Source organism: Mustela erminea, chromosome 7 (genome assembly GCF_009829155.1).
Source record: "Mustela erminea isolate mMusErm1 chromosome 7, mMusErm1.Pri, whole genome shotgun sequence".
Taxonomy (NCBI): Eukaryota; Metazoa; Chordata; class Mammalia; order Carnivora; family Mustelidae; genus Mustela; species Mustela erminea.
Window position 1 is genome coordinate 21,159,564 of NC_045620.1, and position 25,558 is coordinate 21,185,121.

Below are 25,558 nucleotides of genomic sequence, written 5' to 3' on the forward strand. Positions count from 1 at the left end.
AAAAAGCAAATAATAACAGCCTAATAAAAATAAAATAATAAAACAGATAACATAACATCAGGAGAGTTACTATGAGAAATAAATAAGGTTATAGTATGGAAGTACCTAACATAAATTAAGTACTAGAAGTTTTTCTAATGACTGGAATCAGAAATATCCAGGCTAGAATCTCAGCCTTAATGGTTTCCAGCTACATGATCTTGGCCAAATTATTTTGCCTCTCTTGCCCAATTTCTCTTATGTTAAGTAAAAATAAGTAATAATTTCCTCATGGGGTAGTTGGATTAAATTAACCAGCTTATATATCACAGGTACCCAACAGCTAGTTCCCCTCTACTGAGAAGAAGTCCCCCAGGAAATCTCCAGCTTTTGCTGTGACACTTCAAGGAGTTTCCAATGTGCCCAAAGTAAATTTTTAAAAATCAAAATAATGATTTCATCACTTTTTCTGTTAAAATAAAGGCTCTTTGAAAAACTGGCATGAAGGAGGAATCTAATTAGAAAGTCAAATGATTAGACCCCATAACTCCACAATACTGAGCCCTAAAATGCTTCAGAGCCTGAAATGGGTACCAGCTGGAAAGTACCTTGACAAGAGGGGAAGGCTTTGGAGATACCCATGCCCAACTGTCACAGGCTCTGCCATGTAATTCCTGTGGGGTTAGGACAATCACTTCCCTTCTGTAGAATTGTTCCAATAACTGTAAACTGAGGACAGGAGCACCCACTTGGAAGGGCATAAGGATCAGAAATAATATATGTGGGGTATCCAGAATAACGCTTCCCATATAATCAACAGCCAACACATGACACTTGTATCAGATGGGAAAAACTTAATGGTGATGATAATGACAACCAAGTATTTTACTTTTGTGGTAAAGAAATAAAGGAAATGGTGGGACTGGTGAGAAGGAAGGAGTCTAATCCTTCACGTCTAACCAAAGACAAAAAGTCACAAAGGAAGTTTTATTTCTACTTAAGTATCAGCCAGAGATGATGGCCTCCAAGCTTACAAAATATCAAAGTGACAAATTACAAGGATAGTTAGTGGACATCAGGAGAAAGGAGAATTCAGTTCGGAGGTATGGTCTCTCGGAGTTTGCAAAGTTAACCAATGGGACTTGAGGCTTTTGGGGGCTCTCTTCTATCCAGGAGCCTGGTGATCCTAAATCTTTCAGCTGTCAGAGTAATTACAGAGTCAAGCATAGGTTTGTACTCAGCATGTACCAGCCTTGAATAAAATTAAACTTCACCTTTCTGGGAACTGCTGCTTTTTTGGAAAGTACAAAACAATTATGCTACCACCCGCAGCCAGAAGCTGCAGGTTATTTCTGCAGCTCACCTCTGGTACCTGGAACACATGGGGCAGGTTCAGACACATCCACAGCTCTGTACAACTGCTGAAGCAGATTGTGCCCTGTAAAATCCCAGCTCCTGGTCATAGGAGGCTAAGAACTTCTCATCAACCAGTTGTACATGTAGAATTGTGTAGCCAGTTCTCAATCCGTTAGCTCATATGCTGAATGTTGCAACTGTTTCTGAAACACTGACCTCACTGGGAAACAAAGGGAATCCTAATTTTGTTTCTTTAGAAAAGAAAAAATAAAACTTTGGGTTTGGGCATTATTTTCAATAGTACACAACGTCCTAAAGGCTTGTATTCTCCATAAAAATGAACTGTGACAGTCTCACTCACAATCCTGTTATCTGCTCACCTGCTAACCCATTTAATGCAATCGGTCTGCAGTGGGTTTCATCCTCATTAGCACAAATTAGTGACATTTCACTTAATGGATGAAGAAATCCGTATCTCTATATACTGCTAGGCTACCAGCACAAAAAGAGGACTCATCAAGGTGCCACTCACTAAAGAATTACTCAAAGACTACTGAATAAATACAGGATGATCAGTTAAAGAACAGGGCTTAAATGGCAACATAAACTATGGTGTTCTCAGATGTTAACCTACCTCCAACTCACCTGGAGGGCTTCTTAAAACTAATTACTAGTCTCACCCAGGAGGGGTGGAGTCAGTGGGTGAAGGGGTGGGTTCAATAATTTGCATTTTTAACAAGTTGCCAGGGAAACCACACCTTAAGAACAACCGAGAGAAGCAAAAATAATGGAGACCCAGTCCTTGCTTTTATTTTATTTATTTTTTTAAGATTTTTATTTATTTATTTATCAGAGACAGATAGAGCGCACAAGCAGACAGAGTGGCAGGCAGAGGCAGAGAGAGAAGCAGGCTCCCCGCCGAGCAAGACGCCCGATTTGGGACTCGATCTGTCTTGATTTTTTTTTAATCTGCAATGGAAGTTATAAATTTTCTTTCAGTTCTAAAAATGATGGTGGCTACGTGGAAGATTAGGGATTTAAAGTGGTTAATGAAGGCTGTGTATACCTGAGAAGTACATAAGAAAGACAGGAGTCATTCCTGGGGGAAAGAGGAGCATGAACAACAAAACAGATACAGAGGTCAAAATCATTCTGACCTTTGCAGAGCAGATGGTAGGTAAAAAAGATGCCTGAAAGGTAATAAGGCCTGAAAGGTAATAATAATGTTTAAAAAGGGAGAAATGAAAAAGTCAGACTAGGCCAGGTATAAGGGGACTCTAAAAGTAGGCAGAGAAGGTAGGCTCTGGTGGAGAAGTCATCAGCATCTTGTAGAGGAAGGTTCTGGAATAGGGAATGGCACACTGAAAATGGAGTATTAAATCTAGTGCAGGAATAGAGCAGAATAAAAATGGCTAACAGTAATGTTCATATCTCCAGAGAACAGAGGGTATCAGTGAGGGCTGTCTATTAGCATCATAGGCGGAACTTCTCTAAAATATGCCAAAGACAGAGACTAGACAATGGGTCTGGGAAACTGGTTTTGTTTTGCTTTTTTTAAGAGTGTATTTATTTGAGAGAGACAGAGTGTATGAGAGAGTGTGCACAAGATGGGGAGGGTCAGTGGGAGAAGCAGACTCCCTGCTGAGCGGGGCTGGATCCTGGGACTCCAGGATCATGACCTCAGCTGATGGCAGATGTTTAACTAACTAAGCCACCCAGGCGCCCCATGGAAATCTGAATTTTTTAGAGCTCTGCTGGTAAAAATGAGGGTCTATGCCCAGCACTCAGATTCAATGTTTATGACAGTGAAAGTTATAGCAAGCACTGTCCCAGATGATGAGAAAAAAGAGCAAGGCATTGTTTTTTTAAAAACATGCCTTCTTGTTGGCCTCATACTTAAGCAGGATTCTTCTTAATGATCTGGGCAGCACAGGATTTTTCTAAGGGCACTTGCTTACTAGTAAAATAACTGAATAGCATTTTAATGTTTAGATACCCTGAAACCTTGAAAAAACGGTTTTAGAGACAGCAACATGGCTATTTATGCCCTGAGGATTACATAAACATTGTGCCTAAAAGGCAAGAGTCACCAGCTTGCTAGACTATGAAGTGGGACTCTTTACTCTCATTAGGGTAATGTAATCCAAGCTAAACCCCCAAAGGTCTCAATTTTCCTTCCTGTTACCAATTCAAAAAAAGACTGGCAAGTGTCAACACCTTTCAAAGGGCAGAGGAGGCCTGACATCCTGGTTTAATGAAGGATCCTTGAAGTCTCAAGGAACTAAAAGGAATTGGTCTTGACTTCAGAGACAAAAGTCATTGGATTGTTTTGTATATTTTACCACTGGAGCTCTCACCTATGGCCACCCCATGAATAGCTCAGGTCCCTGTAATCTATCCCATCCCCTCAACTCTGTGTCCTACTTTCCTCCCCTCCACTCCTCACTCCCCAAATGTTTTAAGGCTTTGGAGAATAAAAATGTGTTGAATGTTGAGGAAAGAAAAAACTGAGAATTACATGGGGAAACAGTTCTAGTCCTAAAAACCAAAAGACATCGAGACTCATGAGAAGAGGTCAAGGAAGTTGCAAAGATGACAATGCATGAATTAACCAAACCTTATTTTTTCCCCTAAAAGGTAGGGGTGTGTGTGTGTGTGTGTGTGTGTGTGTGTGTGTGTGTAAAGGGAGTTGCAATCTACTGAAATAGGCACTGAGTTTATACTCTGCCAGGCAAATGTGCCCATTCCCACTGATGGAAGTATCTAGACGAGCTGAATATGAATACATTCAAGTCATGCTATATAATCTGTGTTGTTACAGATTTCATGGAAACAAATGGTATTTAACTTATTTAAAGTAGGACTGGGGAAGACCCAGATGGTCAGAAAGAAGGGTAATCATTGGGCATATGCCCTCTTAGGCAGAACATTCTTTCTGAGTCCTGCCAAGACAATGGGGGGGTAAATCTGACCTGACATCCTGACGTACCTCAGACTTTCTGGATCTCTGTGATGCTCTGAAGCATAGCAAGGCCATGAACACTTAGAGAATCATTCTCTCTATGAACAAATGCCTCCTTCTCACAGAAAAGCTGGGAATCCTTGCTTGCTAACCATTTCAGTAGCATATAAGCAATCTCAAACTGCCTCCCATCATGCCTTTGGTTAAAACTACTCTTTTAAGAGAAGCTCTTGCCACTTGTTCCTCATTTACTCTATGGGACAGCACTAATTGTTAAAAAGATAGCCAAAGGGCTATCCTAAGAAGAAAAGAGAATAAATAATCTAACAGAAATATAAATATGCACAAAGGATAATAGTAAATTAAAAGAGTTGAATACAAATATCTAACAAACATGTAGAAGCCAATATTCTTTCCCTGATTTTAAAATTCCAAAATTAAAAAAAAAAACCCGTTTTCATTTAGCAGATTAACAAAATTTTAAGTTTGATAGTACCAAAAGAAAACTTCTGGAAGGATAGGTAAAATATTGTTAACAGTGGCTGCCTCTGGCAAGCGGAACTAGAAGGACTCTACTAAGGAGAGCTTTTACTTTTATGCCTTCTGTACCACATGAACTTATTTGTATTTACAAAATGTTTTAAATATTTTTGGAGGTATTAAAGCCTACTTTTAAAGCCTCTTCTTTAAAACAACAAAGCAAAAGCAGAAAAAGACAAAAGGGATCTTCTAGTGAAGATTCCCAAACTAGATCCCACAGCAAAAGGGACAAACATCGGTGTCGGTGAGCCAGCTTCAGCCAGACCCAGAGCAAAGGGTGGTGTGAGCTGCCGTCCCACAACACCAAACTGACCTTCAGCCTCTTCAACAGCCACTGCAGAAGACCCTGCTGGGCAGCCTCGGTACACATCTCAGGCCGGAACTCTGCCATGTTTTCCACAATAGCTAAAGGGAGACAGACACCAGTCATTTGGGAGGGCAATTTTGTTTCCATCTGCAACAAGCCAGCTTCCCTGCCCATGACAGACACCATATTCCTCTTCCCACTTCCTGTATTCCTCCCAGCCAGATGCTATGTTGTCATTATTAGATTAACCAGGGAGATGCTATGGTTTGTTTTCAATTCAAGTAATGCTGCAAGTAAAACTCATAATGAAAATGATGAAATTCACAAAAGGAATGTGATAGATGTTCTGCGCTCATAGGGAACAACCCCAGAGCAGAACACAGGGAAATGTGGGTATCTGCCCAGGAAGGCCTTCTTAACTCATTGCACTGGGGTCCCAGAGACCCGTAACTGAAGAGACAGGACTAGGCAGGAAGCCTAGGAAAAAAAATGGGATGGTGAATTCAGTCTCTTCCCTTTCTGATTCATTCACTTTCAGTTCTCTTTCTCTGGATACAGCAAAGGAGGAAAGCATGATCCTCTTAATTGCACAAAATAAAGTGCACAGAGGGGAAAGGCCATGCCGGCAGAGGTAACTGTCAGGTACTTGAAGCAAATATAATTGGTCTTGCTATCTCCTACAATGGTCAAATTGCTGCTTAATAGAAAATTAAAACTTAGGATGCCAAAAGAAAAAAATTATTACATGACTATGATACTAAAAAGGGGGATATTTTTAAAAACCCCCTTCAGTTCCATTCTAACACATCCAATGTTTTCATTTCTTTCAGGGCCCCTTCTGCTCCATATCCTAGGATATGTTACATTATAAAGGAGACATAGTTAGTTCCACGTTCTCTAAGCCCAATGCCCAGACATCAGATCTGAGTTTTGAAGGAGAAAGGGATAAAGAAATCACCATGCCTCTTGTTCATCTTCACTCCTCTGCCCTTGTCAGCCAGAGGCAAGTTAAAAGACTCAGTGGGCAGCCTCCTCAGGGCATGGAATACAAAGCCAGGTTAGCAGAGTAGTAAGAGACTCCGGAGAGGCAAGGATCATCACAATACCCTAAGTTACTTTTTCACATTTCCTGGGAAAATCAACTCATTCATTTTAATCTCCAATGCCCTTATCTGATTCCTCTGCTTACACTTTAGATGGCTTCCTGTTGCTCACTACAGTCAAATCCAATCATCCTGCCTCAGTTTACAAGGTCTTCCACCGTCTGGGCAAACTCACGCCTCCCGTCCCATCTTCCACTACTGCTACCTCTCACTGCCACAGTACATCTCTACTCTTTCCCCAGTCCACGCCCACTCCTGGCTTTGCAACTGTGACTCTCTCCCACCCAAGGGTCCTTCTCACATTTCTCAGTCAAAACGCACCCGTCTTCATACTCAGCCCCATTCAGCTGCCTTTGGAGGTCCTTCCTCACTTCCACACTGTTCTCCACTGACTATTATCCCATTTGTCACCCTGTATTATTTTTTCTTTCCAATCAAGACTCTCCCAGAGTGAAGACCATGCCCAATTCATCTTTAATCTACTCCAGTGCCTAGCCCAGTGCCTCACAAACAGCAGATGCACAATAAATGAGAGTGGGATGGACCTCCTGAGCTTCTGGTAGGTGACCATGCTGAAACCAGACAGATCTCTACAGACAGCAAGCCTGGGGCTTTTTTCATTACACCAGGCCCTTTTTATTAACATTCAGTTAAAACTTTTTTTTTTTTTTTTAAGATTTTATGTATTTATTTGACAGAGAGAGATCACAAGTAAGCAGAGAGGCAGGCAGAGAGAGAGGAAGGGAAGCAGGCTCCCTGCCAAGCAGAGAGCCTGATGCGGGTCTCGATCCCAGGACCCTGAGATCATGACCTGATCCGAAGGCAGCGGTGTAACCCACTGAGCCACCCAGGCGCCCATCAGTTAAAACTTTTGATAAGCTTTCTATCCAGCAAAATCCAGCATTAGGCTAACAGATGGTAATGCTAAATTCTAGCTCTAGACTAAAGCCAACCCCAAAGTTAGATTGTTGTGTTCTCTCTTCTCTTATTCCCTCGGTGATATGTCTTCCCTCTTCTTTATGATAATGCTCACAGAAGAGAGTATAAAATTACAAGAGAAATCTGTGGTAGACAAAAAGAGCTGAGAGAAAAATCTAATCTCATCAAAATTTCTGCTTCAGCTGGACTTCATTCGTTTCTCAAGCTCTGCTTAAGATATGTCACCTTTATTTTTTTTTTTAAATAAGACAATGACCAGTGATAAAGAGGACTACTCAAAAGCACGATTTTAAATAGGATAATGGTTCAGCAACTTTGCAGGGGAAAAGATCTGGGAGATTTGAAGAGGAGGAAGGGAAATACAGCAAAGACACCCACTTAAATTAACATATGATGAAAGTGCATCCAAGTTAACAGCAATATTTCAATTTGGTTCACGTGGCAAACTACACATAAGAAGACAAAGACACACTTAACTGTTTTCCAAATAAACTGTCTTATAAAGGTATTCCACTGTTCCAAAGTTTGTAGTCCCACTGAAGGGAATAGGAAGAAAAACCAATATAGAGAGATTAAAAATAGTAAAATACACACTTTCTAAAGCTAAAAAAATTTTAAAAATTAAAAAAATTCATCCTGCACAGACATGACCCTAACATTTGGAGGCAGAGGTCTGCTAAAAGGGGCCAGTTTTTGTCCAGAAGTTACCCGACTTAGTGGATTTCTGCTTTTATTACTTGCAAGCCAAAGCAAAGCTGCGGTTATATGAAATTTACACAAGGGTCTTCATTTCTGGAACAGCAGTCTGGGACTAGAAGGAAAGAAAACACCACTGCTGTTGACTCTGTTATGAAGGAAGAAAGAAATGAGCACCACACCCCCAAACAAACACAAAGGTCTCAGATCACTGGTTGCCCTGCCCCTCACCTAGAGTGTTGTGGACACCATCCGCCTCTTCTTTCACGGACTCATCCAGGCGCTCCAGATTCTGCACTAGCAGGGCCACCACCTGCCCATCCACCTTCAGCAACAGAGGAGCAAGGGGAGAGAGGGATACATGTCACAGAACAGTCCCAAAATGTTCCCATTCCCATACTTTCTTCTCACCTGCACCAACAAAAGAACAAATCAACTGTAAACCATCCATGGTTTACAGTGTGCTCTTCCATCCCATTACCTCTTTGGTTCTTGAAGTGACCCCAAGACAAAGAAAGATGAGTAAATCTAAGCTTAAGGAGACAAAGTAAAGTTCAAGGTTACAAAGCTGGTGAGTATTAGCGCTAGCACTTGAACCCAGGGCTTCTGAAATCAAGTTCACTGCTCTTTCTACTTCCCTGTGGAATTGAAACAAACACCTTGCAGAAGTGCCATCTTAAATCGGGTCAATAGTTTGTTCAAGTCAAAATCATGTTTCTAGACCACAGCACCAAGAGATGTTTAGTTGGGAAGTTGATTTGCCATACTTTACACTGACCTCAAAATTTAGGGTTAAACTCAAAACATTCCTAACGTTCTGTGCTAAGCTTTTATGAAACTATTGCTTCTGATGAATTTCTAATTCCTTCTTGAGAAGAGTATTAACGTAATAAAATGCCTGACATTTGTATTACACTTAACACATAGAACAGCAATTAAATTTCTCTAATTTAATTCATACAACCTTATAGAAAACTTTCAGTAGCCATGTCACAGAGCTGATATTCAAAGATTAACAGCTTAGCCAAGACCAAATGGCTACTGGGCAGTAGAAGAAAAGCAAAAATCAACCTTCCTTCTTTGGTGAAATAACACTTATACTACCTCATGCTTCCCTCTGCACACAATCTGTATTCTTAGGGATACTGCCCTTTGGGTAACCCTTATGCAAACCCAGGAAGGTAACTAAGGAAACGCAGAATCAAGAAGTGATTACCCACCTGGTAATAACTTTCTCATCAGTAGCCAGTCAGTAACCTGCACAGGAAATTAAACCTGCCGTGTGTCTGTGGTATATCCTCTCTGACTGCCTCCCTTAGCAAACGGGAGGATTTCCCACCCTGGCATACTCTTCCAAGGGTAGTGGTACATGACAGATAATCAGTCATTTTGTTAAATTCAAATAAACTGAGAAAACACTTACTTTGTGTGCTGCAATCAGGTCTTTTATAGAAACTGTTCCATTTGCTATCATGCATCCTCACAGCTCTGATAGGTGACCAAAAAAGGTCCAGAGAGGATAACTAGCCTGGCCAATGCCACAAAGGTTGGGGCAGAAGTGACTGACTCTAAGCATCTATTTTTTCCAATCATACCCTGTCACTCTGGGGAGGGGGAAAAGAAAGGAGAGATACGGAAACGTATCAGCTCACTCAGCTGATACTGCCTGAGCACCTGTGTATAAGGTACCCTATGACACAGCTCAAACTGAGCCGGAGGATGGAACAATGGCAAGAGAGACAGATCTTGAAATAAGGCCTCCACTCCTGGTGACACTTAAAGAAAGCAGCTGGCAAGGGGAAAACCTGCAATTATTGACTGATTTGTGAACCTCAATCATAAACAAGGTAGAATTTTCTAGGCTCTGCCCTTTCTACTGTGAAGAACAATGCAAGACACTAGCTGCAGATCTGAGGGGATACTGATGCCAGAATTGAGGGTGCCCGTAAATACAAGAATGAGCTCTTTTCCCCTCTTATCCCAAGGAGATATACAATCTCACTCTCAAATCTCACAGCCAGCAAAAGCTTCACCAAAGAAATCCACTGCAATGTTTTCCTTAATTAATTGGACAATCTGAGTATGTGAGAGGAAACAGAAAAACATCTGGGGGGAAAATATGAACCATGTCACAGTTTGTTTTTCCCTAAATCACCCTGATTGACTTATAATCTCCCTGAATCCTAAAGCAGCAGACACTGCAAATCCACTGGGTATCACACTGCTTGTCGGTTCTGCAAACTGCTTCACCCGTTTCAATTGCTTATTGCTGCTTTATCTGCACTACTTTCCCCCTTTCCTTGATTCTTAGTTATGTTTCCCATCTCTGCTATCTGGAAAATGGTAGGGGGGAAAGTGACAGTATGCAATGCATTCAAATCCCAGAACTGAATGGATATCTGGCTGGAGGAAATTTTTTCTTGCCACAGAAATCTAACTTCTAAGAGACAGCCTTTTCAAGCTTGCAAAGTATGAAAGTTTATGTTTAGCTGGGTTAAATGCAATTTTATCTGATTGTAGGAGGGTCAAAGCAGTCAAAATACATTTAGCTCAGAAAACCCTAGGAAAAATATCTGTATTATGCATAGCTCTGAATATCACCTAGTAAGAAGCACAAATTAGCATTCTGTCTCACTCACTCTAGCCGCTTGGGTCTACCACCTTCATGCCAATTTTTTGGACCTGTGACTAAACCTGAAAACAAAAATGAATCCTGGTCAAGGACCAAAGTGTCAGCCAGAGCAACCTTGGCCTTGGAAATCAAGATTGTCTTAAGCCTGATGTTTTCTGGTAAGTCCACCAGATACTTCTCCCCGTTAGCAGGTCTCCTAAACAATATTCCGGCAGGTCCTACTAAGACAAAGGTCAAGGGCATGTTCAGATATCCTTTCCCACTTGCCTAGGGAAGACGGATACAAGACAGAAGGAAAACATTTTTAAAAAGGACAGATGAGAAGGTCTGAAGGATTCTTTATCTTGTACAATCTGCCAATAAACTTTCTTAAGAGTGTGGAGTTAAATTTTCTACCTGCTGTGAGTTCTGAAAATTTCATAATTAAAAAACTAAGAAAAAACCTCCTACATCCACTGAATCTTGATCAAGCAGAAAGTTATGAGAGTACAAATGGTAGTATGGTCAGAATGCAAAACTTACGCCTGTTGCCACCTACCTAGTAATATTTTAGTTTCTCCTCTTGCTCCTGCAATTCATTATCCAGCTGCCAAGAACGGTCTTCCTAAACTGTTAGGTCAGACTATGCTACACTCCCTTGCCCAAGATACTCCAGTTACTCCCCTTCACACCAGCAATTCCACCCCAGCTTCCTACCATGGCCTATAAAACCCTGAGCAATCTGCCCCTGACTGCGTTCTCTCCCCTCCCTCCAGCTGTGCTCAAACAGTTTTTCTGTTCCTCAAGTCTGTCAAGCTCATTCCTGCCTTAGGTCATCCTTTGCACTTGTCCCATCTTGCCCTCCGTCATTCTGAATGGCTGGTTTCTTCGTGTCATGCCAAACTTGGGCCTTCCCCGATTAGCTAATCTAACGTGACTTCCCAGTCACCGGACGTCACATCTCCCTATTTTAATTCTTTATGTAACAGAGAATCACTATCTGCTTTCTCGTTTGATTACTGCTTCTCCCCACACTAGAATTTGAGCTCCACAAAAGCAGACTCTGTCAGTCTGGCTCACTGCTATATACCCCATTTCTACAGTCTAGAACAGACAAAGTATTCAATAAACATTCAGAGAATGAATGAACAAATGAATTTTGCTTGGGAACAAATACAAATGAAGGTGGACATTAACAGAAATGAGAAGGGATACAAATGACAGGATCCAGAAATTTACATAATAAATACCTTTAGAGCAACTGAAAACCTGCCAACCTCAGCCTCACCTGAGCAGCACAAACGCAGTGCCAAGCAGCCCAAGCCACAGCACTACAGAACTTCAAAGCTGAATGTTTACCGAAGGGTTAAGTGAGTGCAAGAGAATGGGTATGGAGGGCAGTCCCCTGAGTCTCCACATCAACGGGACTTTTGTGAAACTCTTTATGACAAATGGTGGCTCCTAGCCACTATGGCCAATGTCGTGGCCCAACCACATTCCTACCTCTTCTGCTGGGACACCTGCACACATCCTCCCACTGAGCTTCCCTTTGAGGGCACAGAAAGTACCTGCAGCTCTGCAGTCCTTCCTGAGTCTTCCCCTCACAACTGGTTGCTCCCTCCTCCCCACTTCCACAGAAGCTTACATCTCTCATAACTGTTCTTAATATTCTGCCTTGCATTATCATCACTACTCATTTCATCCTCGTTTTTTTTTTTTTATGCTAAACATCTATCCTCTCATGCCTTACTTTGGTCCATTCCCTTCATAAAATTTTTTTTAGTAGTCATTCAAAATGTTCTTTGAACATCTGTCAAAATGAGAAAAATGTTTGCTCTCGCTGTATGGCCGATGATACATATTTTAACTTGACATTTACTAAGAACTTAGTATGTTCCAGGCATAGTACTTTTATGAAGATAATGGCCAACATTTACTGGGTGTTCACTCTGTGCTGGACACTGTCCTGAAGATTCAGTAACTCATTTATTCTTCACTTCAATGTTATGCAACAGGCACTACTGTTATCCCCATTCTACAGAAGGAGAAACTTGAGTACATGGAGATTAGGTAACTTTCCCAAGGACACACAGTTGGTAAATGATACAGCTACCACTCAAGCCACTCTCTTGATGCAAATCACATCTCAGGAAAGACAAACTTATTAACAGATGTTTATAAGCCAATGTGACAAGTGCCAGGATATACAAAGTGCTAAAAGAACACAAATACACAAATTCTGTTGGGGGCTAGGATGATGAGCCTAAAAAAAAAAACAACAAAAAACAAAAATAAAACAAAACAAAAACCTCAGAAGAGATAAGCTTTAAGTCAGGCTTTAAAGGATGAGCAGGAGTATTCCAGGTAGCCCAGGAAAAGCAAGGCTTGCCAAGCTGAAGGCAGATGGGAGCAAAGGCATGGGGCTGCCAAGCACCTGGCAGATTTGGGGACTAGAAAGTAGGAAATGGCTGTCATCTAATCACAACTCTCAAGAAGTCCTAAGACTTCAGAGAAGTGCCATTAAAGCAACATACCCTTGCATTTACTACTCTTAGAAAAGACACTATTTTCTAGGCTACCAAATCAATTTGTTACAAAGCACAAATATTCACCTTCTGCGTAAGTAATAGCAGTGGAAGTGAACCAAATTTTAAGCCCCAAAGATCCCCCAAGAATGCCAGGATAGCACTCTCTCCCCAGAAATGTGCTAGTTCATTGCCTAGGACTTCCAATTGGGAAAAAGACCGAGGCAATAACTGCAAACTGCACACCACAATAAATTCTGCTCTGCGCCCTCTAGCCTCTGCTCGTGCTATTCGGGGCCTCTGATACTGGCCCCAAATTAAAACTACAAAGACAACTCAACCCTTGTAATATGAGAATACTTATCAAACTTCTTCCTGAGTGCAGCACAAGGGTAAAAAAATAAATGAAAGACCACCCACCAGTTCTGCTCTGTTATTTACTGATGCCTTCTGACTGGCTGCAGACGAGCAAATCATATATAGGAGTCTAGGAATGTTCAACTGTGATTCACACCAGCCCCACCAGTATAAAGCTGTAAGAGTCAAAATCTTAAAATGATAATAAAAAAAAACCTAAACAAACAGAAAACCCTGTATAGCAGCTACCTAATGGCTCCCCCGACTGAGGATGAACTGTTCCTTTCCAAACAAACAATAAAATCTGCACGATCCAGCTTTGGTTGGTGGGCTTAGCGACACAGAAAACACAAAGGGGGCTTTTGTGTGAACTGCTGTTTCTGGGTGCATTTTACAGCAGCAGCCAGGCTAGCTGCTCCTCTCTCGTCTCCCCTATTCACACGGGCAAAGGATGGTAATTAAAATCAGCCCAGGGACCAGGCAGGAAGGCTCACTCAGGGCCACTGTAATTAACCTCTGGAAGGTAAGACTGCACAAATGACACTGTGGGGACACAGAGCAGGAGCAAGTGCCACAGCCTTCCTTCAGATGCTCCTCAAAACAAAAAGACAACCCAACATCATCCTTTTCTTTCTGCACAGTGGTTCCAAGGAAAAATAAAGGTCCTGAATTCAACAAAAGTGGCAGTTCGCTCTAGGACTGAGCCTGAAAGAAAAATGGCAATAGAAATTTTCATCAAACTCAGTCACAAATAGCCCTGCTGGACTCCACAGCCTCACGCTCTGTAGCAGACAGTCCTTCATATCCAGTGGGTTCGCAGCCTTTCCATTCACACCGAATGCCAGCAGCAAGCATGGCACATGGGAAATTTCCAGTGTCAAGGACCTTGAGAGAGACAGAGTGAGGAGAGGGTGGGTGGAGCACCGATGGGGTGTCAGAACCATTTGAGGCCTGCCCCAGTCCCAACCATTTCTGATTCAGTGGGTTTGGGATGGGGCCGGAATATAGCCTAACACACACCCCGGTGCTTCTAATACAAGGGACTACAGCCTTTTCTGATAAACTGTTAAACTGCATCAAAACCAGTATTTACTAACATTCTTAGCAGAAAGAAAAGACCAGACAACAGAAAACAGAGAGGAAGGAAAATTAACTCCATCCTAGAGGAGGGAGACAGCTTGATGGTGGACAGAGCCCCACAGGTGTCAGGGTAAGAGGCTGGACTAGACTCCCTCCTCCACTTGCCGGCTGTGGTGCCTTTCCAGTCTTGGAGGCCTCTACGATCACTGGTGAAAGAGGGAAGCTGGTGTGGCGGGGATCTGAACACACGGGCTCTCATTTCTGCTGTACAGGGCCTGGCTGAATGACCCACTGGATGGCTGCCCTTCTGTATCTGGGTTTCCTCACATGTAAAGGGAGGCGAGGAGAATAGACTGGTTTAACTCACGCAGAAGACTATAAAGCCTCACCCAGGCTCCACGAAAAAGACACACAGAAATCCACTGGTCCTGTCTCTACAAGGAGGGGCTGCAACTCTGGCTGGATGAGTTAGAAGGTTTGTTCTTGCTTTTAACATTCTCCGATTCCCTATCTATAAAATAATAATGGTATCTGTCCTCACTGGTGCTGGCAGAGGAGAGAAGAAACATTTGTGAAAAGACCAGCAGCACCACAGTTGGAGACAGAAGAACAGGAACATGGAGTCAAAAAGAACACAGGTTCAAATCCCAGCTGCGTGACCACGGGCAAGCTATTTTGCCTCTCTAAGCCTCAGTGTCACAGCTGGAAATGGGAATAGTAGCAGTAATACCCATCTAAGAGGATATGGTGAAGATCACATAAAGTGGAAAAAAAATGAGAAAAGGCCTGCCTACAGCAGATATTTAATAAATGCTAGGCCTCTATAACCCCTCCTTAACACAGTTCCAGAGTATCATGTACCCCACAACCCCACAAGTTGCATTTCTACCTTCTATTCTCCTCATTCAATGTAGCCTTGCCACAGAGCTCACACCCACCTGGTACACTCAGAGAAAATGGTGATGATGTTAACACGTACACACACCCGCAAAACCCCCGCTGGATGTGCAACTTACCAGAGCATCGATGAGTACTTCCGCTCCCTCTTCACTCTCATGGAGGGTGTCTATATCTGTTAATTCCTGAAGCAAATCAACCACAGCTATGGACACATGTGAAAAGTGTTAAGGGCATCACGTACATACTGAAACCTTACTGACATTTTATTAAAATCTTTGGTTCCTTTCTGTTTCCCTATCAATCATTTTATTACCGTTCACCTTTAATACACTGTGGTTTTATTAACATCTCTTCAATGAGGTTCTACTCATGGTGGGTGTTCAGTAAATGTTAACTGACTCAGTCTTTTTCCTTATGCTACCTTCCTGGTCACTTACTCCATAGGTTCACTTCATTTTCATAAATTTCAAAATTTCAAATAAATTGCTCAGGAGGTTGCTTTTCCAGTGAGAAGTAGGCCAACACCCTTAACCCTATCTCATGATTTAAATTCTTGGAACTCGGTATAATCTGAACTACCCTGTACAGTTCACCTTCGAAGGCAGTAATGATTTCTGAGATGAGATGGCTGGTGTTCACCTAGAGGTCGGCAGAGAGCGGGGCAGGACAAAATCAGTTTCAGGTGTAGAGGGAAGGCTTTATACTGGACTGTGCTAGACCTCCCCCGCCCCTCAGCTCCCTCCCCTCAAACACTGAGCTACTATGGACATAAAAGGAAGAACGACGAGATAAACACAAGACAAAAATAGAGGAAGATATATATGAAAGAAAGAAAACAAGAAAGAGAGAAAAAAGGAGTTATGTTTGGAAACTAGAAGGCAGAACGAAACCGCTTTCCCTCCTCACCTTGGAAACACATTCTCTTTTTTCTCTCACTCTTAACACACACACACACACACACACACACACACACACACACACACACACATACACACCATGCTCTGCCAACCTGCATTTCTGAATGTCTACGATGGAGAAAGCACTGTGCTGGTGACAAAAGCAAATCCACTATTCATTCTGGGCCTCTGTTTCCTCATCTACAAAACGAGGACGTTCAATAATCAGAGACATTTAAAAAATTATGCACCACAGGCAACTGCCAACATGTAACAAATGAGGAATACAGATGTCCTGCAAAGGGGACAATCAACTGAACTCAGAAATCAGCCATGATCTGCTAGAGAAAAACTGGTCAGAAAACAGGCAACTAAAAAGGATGAGGGCAGAAGGGCGAGAAAGCCAAGCCATGGGAAGAAGAGGAAGGAGACTGGAAGGCACAAAGGCACATGAAGAGGACACAGAGGATCAGGGAAGGGAGGGAAGGACAGAAGAAAGGGGAGAACAGGGAGAAAATTACAATTAGAGCTCTATGAGGAAAACAATATTTTGAAAGAATAACCTAACAGCTGTGTACAGACTTGCACTCAAGCAGAGTGCCAGGGCAGGACTGGGCACATGGGAGGCAGGATGAGCAGGTAGTTGAAGGGGGTGGGCTGGGCGGGAAGCCAGGTCTGGAGGAAAAGATACCACATACAAGAGTCCAGAGTGAGACAAGGTCAGAATCAGGGCAGTTTCCCCAGAACTGGAAAGAAAAAAGTAAAAGGAAAGATAAAGGACATAATAACAGGAATGATAGGGCTTGCTAACAACCAGCTAATGTTCCAGGTATTTTATGAACATCTTTTGCCGAAAGAAAAGCTATTGGAGGGTTGGTTTATTCATTTATAACTGACCAGCTGATCATCATGCACAAGTAACTAAGCTATCAGTGTCATCTTCTTTCACTCTTTAAAGTGTTATGTACCCAAAACACTGGAGTGCTATAAAACTGAATATGTAAAAGAGCTGAAAGGTCTTTGGACAAAACTCCTTTATGTGCCGTGTCTAGTCTTCATTAACCAGAAAGTGGTTGACACAAAAGACCACGTAACATACTTGACATACAGTAAACCAAAACACAGTTGTTTGAATTAATTTTAAAAAACAAAAACTGGCTCCCAAATTAACCCCTAGAAACTCCAGAGCCACCCCTGACTAGTAGGAATTAGTAGGACTGCAGTGGTCACCATTGTAATAACATGTCTAAAAGTCATCATTACACCAAGTGCTGAGCTACCAAATTCTCACAAGGGCATTATAAGATTTTACAGGTCAGAAAGCTAAAAGCTCAAAGCGGTTAAGTAACTCACCTAAAGGCGCTGCAATAGTAAGGGGGAATGTTTGGTCCATCTGATTCCAAAAATGATAATTTTGCCACTATACTCCAGATTAATGCACAGGGAAATACAAACCAGCTTTAAACAGGGCTAGGTTCCAGGAAGTTCTAGCCAATGACCCCATTGTAATTACAAAGATCTGTCACATATTTCCACCAAAACTTATTAGAAGTTTCAGGAACAAACAAGATGCTGAAAACTCCTCCTCATCCTCCTCATCTAAGAAACTCCCAAATATATTCTCTTGAAAAGTTCTTACATGTACATCATAAAAATCTTACCTATTCACATGCTTATTTAATGTATATATGACATTTCATCTATGTATCCATCCATCTATCCATCCATCGACCCACTGTGGAGCCAGATGTCTACAGGACAAGAATACGAATCAGGCACATAATAAGCACTATCATTACCTCCCTTGAACAATGCCACACAGAACTAAGTATTTATTAACTCATCTGTTCATTAAACAACAGCCTCAAAGAGTCCCTGGGTGGCACAGCTGGCTAAGCATTTGCCTTCGGCTCAGGTCATGATCCCAGGGTCCTGGGATCAAGCCCCACAACAGGCTCCTTGCTCAGCGGGAAGCCTGCTTCTCCCTCGCCTGCCGTTCCCCCTGCTGTGCTTGTTCTCTGTCTTGCTCGCTCACTCGCTCTGTGTGTCAAATAAATAAATAAAATTTAAACACACACACACACACACACACACACACACACACACACACAAACAGCCTCAAAACACAGATGGGGTATATTTGAAAGAACAATAGATGAAGAGTCAGAGCAAACATGAGGACAGGAGTCATGTCGTATTCATCTCTGCTTCCTATCTTTAGTGAGCTGACCTATCCCCAAATTATCACTAGCCATGTAATCCTGTCCAAGCCCCTTTATCTCCTTATAGCTTAGTTTCCTCGCCTGTAAAATGGTGGCAATAGTTTCTGCCCAGCCCATCTCGCTGAGTAGCTAAAAGGAATAAATAAGGTCACATATGTCGAAAGCCAAGCAAATCAAAGTACTAAGAAAATATGAAAACGTTTTATAATAAAGATTGTTAGTCAGGTCTTCCCACAGAATGGCCAAGGCCCTCCCTGTTGCCTTCACTTTTTCCTGAAGCCTCTAAAATCTAAAATGTAAGCTAACAACAGCATGGTCTCCCTTTCTGGGTCACAATGGGTTAGAAGATCTAATTTTATTTTTTGGCTATGCTATAGACATTCAGATTGATCAAGTCCTTTTCCAGCCTCTAAGGTCTATGGGCCGGGTATCATATATTTCTTTCATTAGTCTTATACCATGCTCACAGATGTGTCACATTAAACCTAGGAACTTTTTTTAAAAAGAAAAATAATTGACAATGGTGGTGGTTTTATGTAGGACAGGATAAATGTCTAACTTTTTACCAAGGAAAGTCATTTTTAGAAATGTTCCAGTGGTTATCTCCTTGCCTACCCTCCTGCCTCAGCTGAGAAGTCAAACATGAAAGGAGATATCAGCTATTGGGTCTGGTAAACATCTCATCAATTCTACTGCTAGCTGATTTTACATAAATTCCTAACTTTCACCAAATAACATTTCAGCAAGGCAGTAATGAGTCCATATTGTAATCAGCAACTCCTGGGTAATATAATATTACCCAGAAGACAGAGGTCATTTGAAGACCGGAAAGAGGAATGAGAACCCAAACTAAAGATAGACAAAGGGACTCTCTATCTTGATGAGAAAATTCAGCATGGTCTGCCGCCCATCCAACATTTCTTCACAAGCAGACTCTGGGCATGGGTGATAGGTTTTTCCACTGTAGTTACAATTTCATTTCACAAGGTAAAAGGCTCTCCCGTCCAAGTATAATAGGAAAACAGAGAGCCTGTCTCTCTGTGAATTACTAAAACACAGTTTTTGATAGCCTATTTTGTCATGTCGAGTAGAAAGGCCACCCCGCACACTCCCTCTGTACCTGTCCACTACTGGGGCAATAAGCTAGTGTAATAGGAGGTGAAGGAGAAAAGACCAGCTGGGCACAAAATGGTCCATAATACAAAGCTTTTGGAAAAAGAGGTAGTATTTACTTCCACTTTTTGGTTTATACATTTGCTTTTGGGTATGATCCATGTAGAGTTTTGGTACAGAAACTGAATGTTAATCTCAATCTCCAATTAGATGTGTCTGTAAGGAACAAAGTTACTTAAAAAAACAAAAAAGAATAAGATGTAGTAAGCAGATGGTTTTTTTGAAAAAGTCATTTTGGGAGCACCTGGGTGGCTCAGTGGGTTAAGCCTCTGCCTTCTGCTCAGGTCATGATTCCAGGGTTCTGGGATTAAGCCCCTCATCAGGCTCTCTGCTCAGCAGAGAGCCTGCCCCCCCCCCCCCCCGCCTCTCTGCCTACTTGTGATCTCTGTCTGTTAAATAAATAAATAAAATCTTTTAAAAAATAAAAAATAAAAATAAATAAATAAGTCATCTCAAAAAGAATTCCTTAAGAAAAATAAACCAGTCTAGATTCAGGGACTACAACTGATTTAATGGAACAAATGTCGGTTTAAAAACAAAACAAAAAAAACAAACTTTTTTCTTTTACTTCTAGATTAGGACAATGATTAGAAAAGGCTCAGTTAATGTAGATCAATTTCAAAACACAGACACAATGGTCTTTTCCTCCTTTTAAAACAGTTGGCACAGAGCTACCTAGAATAAACCTGGACTCTTAATTTTCTCCCACTCCTAGATCAAACTAAGATGAGGGAGAAAATACACTCATTCAAGATTCATTAAGTACCTACAAATGCTAATGGGCACTATTATGCCACAGGGGAGATGTCCAAAGCACATTATAATCACCCTAACCTTCTAGGGGCATGGCATTCACCTAAAATTCATAAACAAGAACAAAAGCTACATTAAGAGGTCCTTTTCCTAGACTGACATTTGGCTCTTTTTACCTGATCGGACTTTCTCCAGAGCGAATCTAAAAGGCTCCAGAAAAATGGGTGATTTATCTGCACAGATTATCAGACATGTCAGACTACTGATGAGAAAAAGAAGTACCTTCTCTGCAATATAGTTTTGATTCTGGAAATGTCAAGATGAGAACAGCTCCCAGCAAAGTAATAGCTCAAGATTCACAAGTCTTGTTAGACAGTGTTTGCAGGAAAGCACTGGAGCAATAGCCAACTCCCTCCCAGTCCAATTAGAAGAAAGCCCTTAAGAGGCTCAAACCCTTCCCAGCCCTATTCCTGCTCATTAACACTGGGGCTCTAACACATGGCACCCCTGACTATTGTACACATCCTGTGGGACACTATGGTGTGTTGCAGTCAGTTTGTTTCCCTTCAGCTTTCTCAGACCCAAACTGCTCAAATTCAATTGATCCCTGCTGGTCTAAAAAAAAAAGTTTGCCTGCTCTTTATTTTCCAACCCCCACAGTAATTCTTCACAAAATCCAAAAGGACAACTTTGCAGGTCCTCCTGGCTTTCTAGAGTCAAAGAAAACTAGGCAGTAGTATAGAAAAGAACAGAGCTAACAACCATTCCCTGAAATTATCCCAGACCAAAAAAAAAAAAAGAAAAAGAAAAAGCTGTCCCATCAACACCAATGATCTCCTATGTAACTAACAAATTTCTCCCTTCCCGCATTATTAGTATGCAACGCACTGTAATAATGCCTTAGGTCAACATTACGATGAGACCTCATTTTTCTGAGTCACAAACAGTAGAGACAAAGCAGTCTTTGAACAAACTGGGATACTCAATAAACCCCAATTTCTTTCTTTTCTTTTTTCTTTTTTTTTTTTTTTAAATAATAGAGCACTTAGCTGGAAAGCAGTAGTCTTGGTGTTTTATTTTTGTTTTTGTTTTGTTTGTTTGTTTGTTTTTAATAAAGTCCTGAGCCTGATATCCTGGTTAGTTTGTAGTGACCACATGAGCACGTCAGCTTCTAGCATGTAAGGAATGGCAATTTCCACTGCCAAGGTACAGACCATGAAAATAAACTAGAAACACACTCTAATCTCCACATCTGTCAAAAGCTTACCCATCTCCAATGCCCAATTCCCTTATCACCCCCAAGCCAGAAATGACTCACACCTCAGAACTCCAAAGGCATTTCGTGAGCGTAATACTCCAAGGGCACTTACCACACACAGTAAGTAACTTTTAAGTGAGTGAGTGTTTTTTACTCTACTGGAGTTATCATTTCTTGTTTCCCCAATAGGACCCAACAGGGCTTATCACAAAAAGGAGGAAGCCCATAAATGCCATGATCTACCACAAAGACTTTAGAAAGGATTCCACTCACTCAAATTGAGAATGCAGCTAATGACATACAAAGATAGGATGTTTTTGGATTTGGTGCTGTGGTGATTTATTTTTTGGTTGGTGGTAAAGGGGTGATGAGTCACCATCTGGGGTTTTATCTTCCCCTTGTTTTATTCCTCCTTGTTCCTTTAGGCAAAATGAGTAAATATGGCTTAAAATGGGCCACAAAAACTGTTTGTTTAGCAGTACCTTAAGAAAATATCTTTAAACGTACCTTTGATTTTATGTTTCTGTAGAAACACTCCAAAAGGTTCACAAAAAAGGGCTCTAAACACATTTAAATGACTACTTCAAAGGAAAAATGGTTTTAAAAAACAGTATTTCTAAAAGGCAGCAGCTGTTGGATCATACCATGCGTTTCCTTCTAGCACATTCGGAGCGACTCTTCAATACCGTGTGAGGGGTAAGCCCCTCCCTCTCTGCCCCTCACCCCCAGAGGTGCTCTTCACAGACCAGAATTCCACTCTGTAGCCAGCCGATGGCTGGGCTCCAGCCTCTCAAGGGGGGAGACAAGGCACAGAAGCGCTGACAGGCCCTCACGAGCAGCAGTGATGCAGAGCGCCGGAATAAACTCTGAAGCTGCTTCTCACGGTTGAAAGGACAAGGCACAAGCTGTTTTCTCGCATCCTCTGCCTCTTAAGGTTACAACGAACCAGACTCTGATCCAATTAAAATCCCTACAGTTGATGTTTTCTCAGAGAAGGACAAAGCAAAGATGACCTGGGCTTGTCGGGAGCACAACCAGCCACATAAGGTGTTGGTTGATAAATGAAGAGTTAAAAAAGATGAAAAATTTAAGTCATGACTGCCATGAAATTATTTATTCATGGTAAGGTGTTTCGGGCAGTTACAGCTGTACAACAGTAAATTGTTAACAAGCATCTCCCGAAGAAAAATCTCCATTATAGATCACAGATAAGACAAGATGCAGAGTACACTGCTACTGGGAGATCAGCGCCCCAGAATGGGAGAGGATGTGTCAGATGCAAGTCAAGAGGGCCTACCCTATCCTGAAACCACTTTCAAGAAAAACTGTACTTTGAGGAGGATGACATTTACCCTAATTGCTGCAGCTAATTAAAATTAGGTAATTAAAAAAATTTCAAATGCACTTTAAATTGATGTAGGGCATAATTAAAAATCAGATTTTTAAAAAATATCATTAGGGCAGTAAGGTGAAGGTTGGCATACGGGGGGGGGGGGGAGCAAAACGCAGTTTAGCTCTCAGAAAACAGGAGGGAAATGGCAGTCTGTCAAAGTTATTATAGGGGGACTTGTTTTTTTCCTTTTTAAAGACCAGAACTTAACAACTTGGAACATCTGTGCCCTTGCCTTTCCCAAGTATGCTGATGTCGAGCGGCACTTCTCGTGTCAGTCTCCTCCCCAGCAGGAACCAGGCTGGTGAATCAGCAAAATGTCAGGATCTTCGGGAAGCTGCCACTATTACTTTGAGTTAGCAGGAACAGAAAAAGAACGAGAGCTGTGTTTCCAGACACAAACTTGGTGATTCCTGTGTGAATACACAAGGTAGCAGATGACACTATGCAACTCTGTCAGGGATGTAATAAGTCCTGCAGGGGGAGGGTTTAAGACGCTTTTGAAACAAGGCCAGCCTGGAAATTGGGGGCCCAGAGGGCCAGACTCAACCTCAACAGTTAGCTGTCCACTATTTGGACCTCTGATTTGTCACTAAATAAATAAATAAGGCAATGGGCTAAATCATGTGTCAGGTCTGCTTAGATTCTGAAAATCTATCGTTCTGTAGGTGAATTAAAAGGTGAAGTCACAACTAAGAACTCCTTCTACCTTACTAACTCTGTGAGGACTAGTCAGTACCTTGAATAGGGCTGATTATATAGTAGATATTCAAATATATATTTACTAACTGATGCTGCTTGAACATCCAGTCTAGTCCATGGTTCATCGGGGTCTAGTACAGTGCCTGGTACATAATAAGCACTCAAAGCACGTCTACTGCATGAGTTCATGAGACCCTATATTAAACTGATCCAGAAACAAGCTGATCCACCAGGGTTCTCGTACAACCCAGAACCCAGCAGTAAACCCTAAGGAACACAGCAAGCTGGGGACAGACAGAGTGATTTTTAATGCTACCTAACCTTACAAGTCTCAGAAATGGCTTAAGATCACCCCTCAAGAAGCCTGCATTAAAATTATTCACTGATTTATTTCTATGAGAATTATCAGGCAGGAAAGAACCTAGTCAGACATGCTCTCAGGAGAGAGATTACCAGGAAGATGAAAATAACATGAAGCCGCAGCAGATTCCCCGTGAATATCACTCAGGCAGACTAACTACATTTGTCTCCTACCTTCGGAAATCTGGATTCAAACAGAACCATTGGAAGAGAATTCGCTTTAATGAACATATCCCTGACCACAGGCATATCAAAACCCGTTTGCAGGAAGCTGCTGCACATCTGAGAGCAAAGACAAAGTATAAAATGGTTTTGGAAGTCATGGTTCAGATTCAGCTAAAAGTAACATCTACTAAGTGCCTACTGTGTATCAGAAATCGCTTGGCCCTCACATGGTCTCCTTTAATATTCCATAACAATGAAAGGCAAAAGTTATTGACTCCATTTCTGCAGAGAACAATATTGAGGGCTGGAGGGCCATCAAATTTCACACAAGAAAGTAAGCTGGGATCAGTAAGTAAGCTAGATCATCTGTTTAGGTCTAATGCTCATTCGACAAATATTACGTGTTTCTGTGCACTGAGGCTTTTTTAAGGAATAGGGAATGTAGTGCTGGACAAAAGAAATTAAAATCCCCGTCTTCCTGGACATTCCAGTGTGCTTTCTACCACGGTTCACTGCCTCCTCTTGTCTCAACTCCACTGGGCCATCTGTTAGCAGAATGATGTCTAGATCAACAGATTCAAATCCTATCTGGCCATGCCGCTATAATGGACCTGGAAAATCAAGACCCTGAGAAATTAACGTTATTAAGGTATGAACAGATACATCACAATGAATTCCAGCACTAATAAGAGAAAATAGGACAATTAAGGATTGCCCCAGATTTATTCATAGATAAAAACAGATTTTCAAATGAGTAAAGAGCAGCGTGTGTTTCAAGATGGGAGATAATTAGAATGAAAATAGAACACCAGACGTGACAGCAGACATCAGCAGAGACAGACAGAAGAGAGTAAACAGTATTCCCTCACCCTGTCAGCCTTCCTACTGAGAACAGATCTGCAAGGATATCTGTATTATCGTGTCCAAGTAACCCAAGGAGAGACTGCACAGCATTCAACTCCACCAGAAGGTGGTACAGGTCTGGCATGGTGGCCACCACGTGCATCTCCTGAATGATGTCATTTAGGTCCAGCTCAGATTCCATAAACCTAGGAGGGGAAAACAAGACAGCATCAGTGAAAGGAAAGGGGTACCATCAGCACTGAGGAGCAAACAGCAACATAATCCAGACAGGGAAACAATCTGTCAAAGTGTCTGCAACAGACCAACCAGGAAGTACACTCATCCAAACATCATACTGTCACAAAATTTCCTTGAGAAATCGATTTCCTCATTACAAAAATCAATCTTGGATTCAGATCTCATTACAGGGTTCCCCTTACT

General features: G+C 41.8%; 1 protein-coding gene across 1 annotated transcript in view; it reads right to left on the reverse strand.

Annotated features, from left to right (window-relative positions):
- Window positions 1–25,558, reverse strand: part of CTNNBL1 (catenin beta like 1) — a 160,466-nt gene that overhangs the window by 88,029 nt on the left and 46,879 nt on the right. The window contains exons 4-7 of the mRNA XM_032350704.1: window positions 25,184–25,323; window positions 15,472–15,569; window positions 8,114–8,207; window positions 5,151–5,242 (exon numbers count right to left, since the gene is read on the reverse strand). Of these exons, the coding sequence (XP_032206595.1) occupies window positions 5,151–5,242; window positions 8,114–8,207; window positions 15,472–15,569; window positions 25,184–25,323 (424 nt within the window). The remainder of the gene's footprint in view (window positions 1–5,150; window positions 5,243–8,113; window positions 8,208–15,471; window positions 15,570–25,183; window positions 25,324–25,558) is intronic.